Raw genomic sequence first — 6,735 nt, 5'->3', positions numbered from 1 at the left:
CTGTGGTTGTCTTCCCTGTAGTTAAGTCTTCCCTGTGGTTAAGTCTTCCCTGTGGTTAAGTCATCCCTGTGGTTAAGTCTTCCCTGTGGTTAAGTCTTCCCTGTGGTTAAGTCTTCCCTGTGGTCTTCCCTGTGGTTAAATCTTCCCTGTGGTTAAGTCATGCCTGTGGTTAAATCTTCCCTGTGGTTAAGTCTTCCCTGTGGTTAAGTCTTCCCAGTGGTTAAGTCTTCCCAGTGGTTAAGTCATGCCTGTGGTTAAGTCTTCCCTGTGGTTAAGTCTTCCCTGTGGTTAAGTCTTCCCTGTGGTTAAGTTTTCCCAGTGGTTAAGTCATCCCTGTGGTTAAGTCTTCCCTGTGGTTGTCATCACTGTGGTTAAGTCTTCCCTGTGGTTAAGTCTTCCCAGTGGTTAAGTCATCCCTGTGGTTAAGTCTTCCCAGGTGGTTAAGTCTTCCCTGTGGTTAAGTCATCCCTGTGGTTGTCTTCCCTGTGGTTAAGTCTTCCCTGTGGTTGTCATCCCTGTGGTTAAATCTTCCCTGTGGTTAAGTCCCTGTGGTTAAGTCATCCCTGTGGTTACGTCATCCCATACTCTGTTGCTTGTTGGTGCCTTTGGTAATGATGCAGTTGTTGTTTATTGGTCCCATTAATGTAATTTTCTTTCCCCAGATAAAGGGAGAAATAGAAACTTTTAACAAAGTAATGGCTTATTTACTTTGTAATTGCTTTCTGTCTGTGTCACACACACGCATGTGCACACACTCACACTACCCACTCTCTGTAATTGCATGGCAAGCATCCAGTCTGTCTTCAAGAAATTTTGCCCAACTACTCAGAAATGTTTTGTTTATTTATCTGTCATTTGCAAAAAATTTCATAATTGTCAGAAAAAGGTGTGTGGGCAAACGTATTTAATGGCTCGGCATGAGTTCTTACTCTGCAATTCAGTTATTTCATCATAAAGGTAAACATAAAACAGCATCCCACACTAAGCTTATCAAGCGTTTACAAGAGCCAGTTACAAGTCACTGGTTATCATAGGGCCAGCATACAAATACTCCAGTCGACATATCAAGTATAAATGTCAAATAATCAAAACCTGGAATGTCCATTAGGCAGTCTCTCCATGTTTTTTTGTTTCAGAAATACAAGCCTTCATCCACACAGAATTGCAGGGCTGGAATGAACATGTCTTCTCCAAATGTTGACAAGTGCAGCAGATGCACAGGGCTTAGCGGTCCATGCTACATGGTGAGTATGGCCGTTTCTGTCCTTAGTCCAGCTGTCCAGTCAATCACAACGTATGGTAGATCGTTTCACTTGTTTCCTTCAACCCTGAAATCTAGTAAACTCCATCCGTAGGAAAAAGAATTGAACACCTGTTGCCTTGAGTGAAATCCAAGGCTTATTTTCAGACAAGGAATGGAACTGCACTGAAGTGATGTGAATAGGAAATGGAATTACAGTTAGTTTGAGAAATCTGTTAACTGCAATGGTCATTCCAAAATAAAACATTTTATGATAAAACATAAATACAAAACATAATATTTTAAAGTTATAATAATGATTCAATCTGAGATGAAGAGTTGAACAAGAAATGAACTGAAAAAGTAAATATAGAATTGGGTTAATTTGTGATGTGGTCCAAACAGAAGTGCGGTCCACGTTTTCCTCACGGAGGATTCATGCATGCTTGTGGGTAAAGACTCTCTGTCCATCGTGACAAAACCAGCAGGCACTTGGTCTTGGATAATGTCCAATCTTGAGCCTTGTGTCATGTCCTCACTAACACGGCACAAACAGAAGAATCCCACAGACTATGTGAAAGCCATGTCAGACTGGCACCATAGGCAGTCAGTGCTGAGTCTAAGGCCTGGTGAGTGTGGAATAGACAGTCTGCTCCCAGTTTGGGCTGTGGCTGTGGGGTGGAGGGATAGCTAGGCTGTTGATGAGCGGGCTGCCGTAGGGGTGGCGAGAGGAGTGGAAGTAGGGGTACGGATAGAGACCTGCGGGGTAGCTGGTGTAGGCACTGTAGTAGCTGGGGCTCTGGAGGTCTGCATAGTCACACTGGGGGCTGGGCAAGGAGGAGGAGGAAGAGGAGGCTGCAGAGGAGGGGCAGCTCCCAGAGTTGAGGGGGGGTGTAGTCGGGGTGGGGTGGCGGGGTGGGGTGGGACTGCTGGCTGCTGTAGTGCCTGGGACTCAGCTGCTCCGTTTTGATCTGCGTTCTGTGGTGAAGGCCATCGCTGTTACTTGAGGACGAGGAGGAAGAAGGGGGTGCCGACCCCGCTCCCGGCCCTTTAGGACCCCAAGGCGAGGCATTGCTGTGGGAGTGGCCATAGGAGGAGCTAAGCGACCCAGAGGGGGGGTTGGGTCCTTGCCCCCCCCTGCCCGTGGTTGGGAGGTGCATCGGCAGAGCCATGCCCGTTGAGTGGCAGGTACTGGTCAAACTCGTGGACGTCGAAGGCCTCCATGTTGCTGATGACGTCAGTGCTCAGCTCTGAGATATCCACGTTGCTGAAGTCGATGTTCTGCCGACCACCGTCCAGGGGGTGCCGGCCCTCGTGTTTCACCCCCAGGTGCAGCTCTGTCTTGGGGGTGGTGGGGGGTGTGGGGGGTCCATGTGGTTGGCCTTAAAAAAAGACAACAGACGCCTAAACATTAGTTACCATATGCAAACAAAAAGGGGAAACCTGCATACTGCACAACTAAAAGAGGGAGGGACAAGATCCTCTAGTGAGGACCAGATAAATACCATGCCCAGGTCACTTCCAAACTTTGGACTAACTGTTATTATTGAATATCAATTGATCGAGAATGCAAAAATGAATCGAATGGTGAAAGCCACTCACTTGTCCGCTCTAGATGATGTTGTCCATCCCCCATGGAGGTCGGTCTGGCCAGACCAGGTTCAGCCTTGTACATCTGGCCCGGGTGGAGGTGGGCCAGCTCAGCCCCGGAGTCCGAGTCACTCTGACCTGGCTTGGTGCTCTTCCTTCTCCGTGGTTGGTACTTGTAGTCAGGGTAGTCTTTCTTGTGTTGGACCCTCAGTCTCTCTGCCTCCTCCACAAATGGCCTCTTCTCGCTTTCAGAGAGCAGGCTGGAAATTGATGACAGGTTGGGTTGAGTTGTGGACTACTATAAGATGCACAGTGTTGGATGTCCTAATGAATATCATGTAAATGGCATGTAGAATTAGGGTAATCATGATGAAAAGGCAATGTTGTGCCGTACGTTTTAGGAAACATGACTAATAAAGTAATAATACGTATTTTTTAACTTGTCAGCAATTAACATTGTGTACAATTTTAACTGCATATTTTTCTGCCACGTTCTATGCAGGCACATTATGCGCGCAGATGTGTATTATATCCCCCATTACATATATACATCTATACTGACCGCCATAGCTTCCCCAAAGTCTTGCTGAGTTCGGCGTTGTGGAGATGCGGGTACTGGTCCGCTAGTTTCCTTCGCGCCGCCTGCGCCCACACCATGAACGCGTTCATTGGCCGCTTCACATGGGGTTTGTTTTTCAGAGCTCGGTCTCCTCGTGTGGGCATCGGTACGAGCGACCAGTCGTATCCGTTCAGCACCTGAGTCACCGCGTCTCGAATGCACGCGGGAAACCGGTTATCCTCCTCGCCGGTGTCAAGTTTTGGGGTAATCCCGTCGCCGGGTGAGTGCCTGGGCGCCTGTCCATCGGAGCCGGTTGGAGAGGACGGGACGTCCGAATCCGAGTCGTCCTGCGACATCGAGCTGGCAGTTCCCGTTGGACTGCATGGATGGTTGTTGAACGACTTACTATTTTCCTCCGTCATGTTCAGCGCAAAATTGATGTTGTGTATCTAGTTACATGTAGGTTGCACCAAATGTGCATTTTACGCACGGAGCCTTAATTAAGTGACCAAAAATGTAAAATCCCAAACGCTCTTTGTGATGTTCGTTTTCATTTATTTACCTCTCACACTGTTGTACGTTTTTGTTGTTGGATATGCTGTCTACAATGTCGTCTCAGTTTTATACTGACACTTTTCGTTCTGCCAAGATAATGTTGTTGGAATCGGGTTGTGTCCTCTCACGCCACGCCTCATATCTCATTGGTTTGGACATAGCTCCACTGGTTCCTCCCATTTTTCGGAATTATGAGCCAGTGATTTGATCATTTGTGTTACATCATTTCTAATGATTCGTTTATCTGTATAACCTATATTAAATGTATTATATCAGCCAGACGTTAAATATGATACTCTTAGCCATAATTATCCATGGTCAGAATTTCTGGTTTACATTCAGATACATTGACTGTGGAACCATATGTGCAAGGCATGGACCTATGAACCTGCAACATCATAGCTGTCAAAAAGAAATACAGATATTTGTTTACTCTTTTCAGAGCATAATGTTTTCCTCCTCTTCAGTACACATGGCCGTATACTGGGGGTAGCTCATCCAGGTGTCGTAGTAGTACACGGGCTGGGCAGCATAGCAGGGACCCTGGGGCAGCCACAACAATCGGCAGGCCGTTTGCCCGTGCGCCTTGGAGGCTGTGCTGGTGTCCTGGTTGCGAGAGGAGACCGTGGCTGCGCGGGAGTCCAGACAGCAGGTCCTTAATCATCTGCCTGATCTCTGGAGTTTGACCATATTTGAACTTTTAGGAAATGTTCTGTTCAGGTCATTAAAATACCAAGAAAATAACGTTATTTTGAGAAGTTCCTTAAATATGATGCGAATGATTCAAAGCCTAGTAACGAACCTGCACCATTCCCAGAACATTTTGGTAGGGTTGTTTGCAAAAGTACCATAGGACAACAACGCTCTCACCAAGCTGTAAGAAACATGGTTCTCAGAACGTTATGCACTAGCTGGGTATCTTTTGTTGGTGTCTTACACTTTCTTTTAACAATCTGTTGTGTGGGATGTTTAAAACTAACAACTAGTCTATAGGCCTATTTGGAGGGCTGAAAGAAACAAACGGATAATTAGACTACATGTTGAAAATATTTTTTTCTCTGACTGCAGGCTAGGAATTGGACTGCATTCATCATATAACATTTAGCTCCCACACATTTCTATAACCATCACAACACAAGTCCTAGGGCGCAATCCTCTGCCCAGGCGTTGCCGACACATACAGACAATGCCTTGATAGGTATTTTATGTAGGCCTATCAGCTAATCACATCATATGTTATAGCAATCTGGTGCCCGACTGCACAGTTGATGACATCGCAGGCAACATTGGTTGATTCATGCAACATCTGAGCAGGGTAACACAACCAATGGTTGACGCATGCAACGTCTTAGCAGTGGAACGCGACCATACACTTGCCAAATTGGCATCGTGTCAATGGCACGGGTGTGACAAGTTGCCTCATTGCCCCAAGAAGAGCTCCTATTGTCTAATTGATGTTCCATATGATTTCAGACGATTCCATAACATAACATCTGATTTGGATCCAACAATGAGTAAGACATGAGGATTTCAAATAAATGCTCACCCCCCCCCCCCCCCCAGTCTGAAGGTATGGTGGAGCCCTGTTTACTGCCTGGCTCCTGCTGCTGTGCCACTTCCTGTGCCTGTTTTGGTTTGTTTGATTTTGCATAAGCAAACTGTGGAATGGAACATGTGATATGTATCCTACCTGAGCCATATGCCCTAGAAAATAAAATGGAAACTGTTGTTAAGTCTCTACTTCACTCTGCCTGCTCAACCCAGATCCAAAAGAACATGTCACTTTTGCACCATGTGACCACAGGTGTATAGAAGGCCCACCTGATTCCCTTTCCTTTCCAATCGAGGGTATGGGATACGGCTTGGAAAATGTTGGATGGGAAGATGATGGAAGTGGATGCTGAGTTGGAATTAAGCAGAGCGTTGAGCAAATTTGTTGAAAACAAATGTTTTGAAGGGACAACAGTAGCATCGAAAACTGGAACAAAAAGGAAATTGGAGTGGAAGATACGCATGTAAATGATAATGAATCGTTTCTTGTTGGGATGTGTTTGAGTAAGGATGCATATGTGGGGAAACCTATTTGAGGTGTCAAATGGTGAAGTATGTGCTTGGAAAAGTGGAGTCTGTCAGTGACCAGGAGGGGGTCTTATTTTGATCAATTGTATTTCTGAAGAGCAGAGGGAGATTGCTGTGAGACTCAAAAGATTCCGGACAACATACGTTTTGTGTTTTGCACTTCGGAGTAAAGCAAACGTCAAAGGAGGCATATCAGGATGTTTCGGTTGAATAACCGAAGATAATTCCTGGTGTGGTTGGTGCCCGGTGTTTGACCTGCTGGGTGAATGGAGGAAAGGAAGAAAGTCTGTCGGTCCTGTTGTTTTTGATAGAGAAAATACCTTCATGTGAAGCTTGGTTATGTAAGATACGCCATAACAGCTTGGATCCTCAAACCACTGATGTGTACGAATTGTAAAGGATTTGGCCATGTTTCAAGTGTGTGCAGACGAAAAGAGTATACTGAAGAACGTTGTGTAGACGGTCAACGGTGTAGACTATTTTTGTTGTTTAAAACTAGTGAAGATATGATGGTGAATACACTACAGCTTGTAGTAAATGTTTGCTGCCAGACAAAAAGCTAGCCTGTGTTAAGGTGGATTTTGTTGTGTTCATTAGGACTCAAGGATTTTGAATCTGAAGACTTGCAAGGGGTACTGACGCCAGAAGAACTGCTCTCCCAGGTTCCCCTTGAGCCTGTGTAGGGATCTGATCATTGTTTTCAATTGTGTGA

General features: G+C 45.8%; 1 protein-coding gene across 1 annotated transcript; it reads right to left on the bottom strand.

Annotated features, from left to right (window-relative positions):
* Positions 1–841: 841 nt before the first annotated feature.
* On the bottom strand, positions 842–4,022 carry sox8a (SRY-box transcription factor 8a). Its single transcript, XM_046368778.1, is given in 5 exon segments — positions 842–2,129; positions 2,131–2,373; positions 2,375–2,622; positions 2,843–3,090; positions 3,393–4,022. Coding segments are annotated over 5 exon segments (1,428 nt in total). The 5' UTR covers positions 3,812–4,022; the 3' UTR covers positions 842–1,859.
* Positions 4,023–6,735: the final 2,713 nt, after the last annotated feature.

Source organism: Oncorhynchus gorbuscha, linkage group LG11, assembly GCF_021184085.1.
Source record: "Oncorhynchus gorbuscha isolate QuinsamMale2020 ecotype Even-year linkage group LG11, OgorEven_v1.0, whole genome shotgun sequence".
NCBI classification, from domain to species: domain Eukaryota; kingdom Metazoa; phylum Chordata; class Actinopteri; order Salmoniformes; family Salmonidae; genus Oncorhynchus; species Oncorhynchus gorbuscha.
The sequence above is the reverse complement of the archived record's forward strand: the minus strand, read 5'-3'. Positions and strand labels throughout refer to the sequence as shown.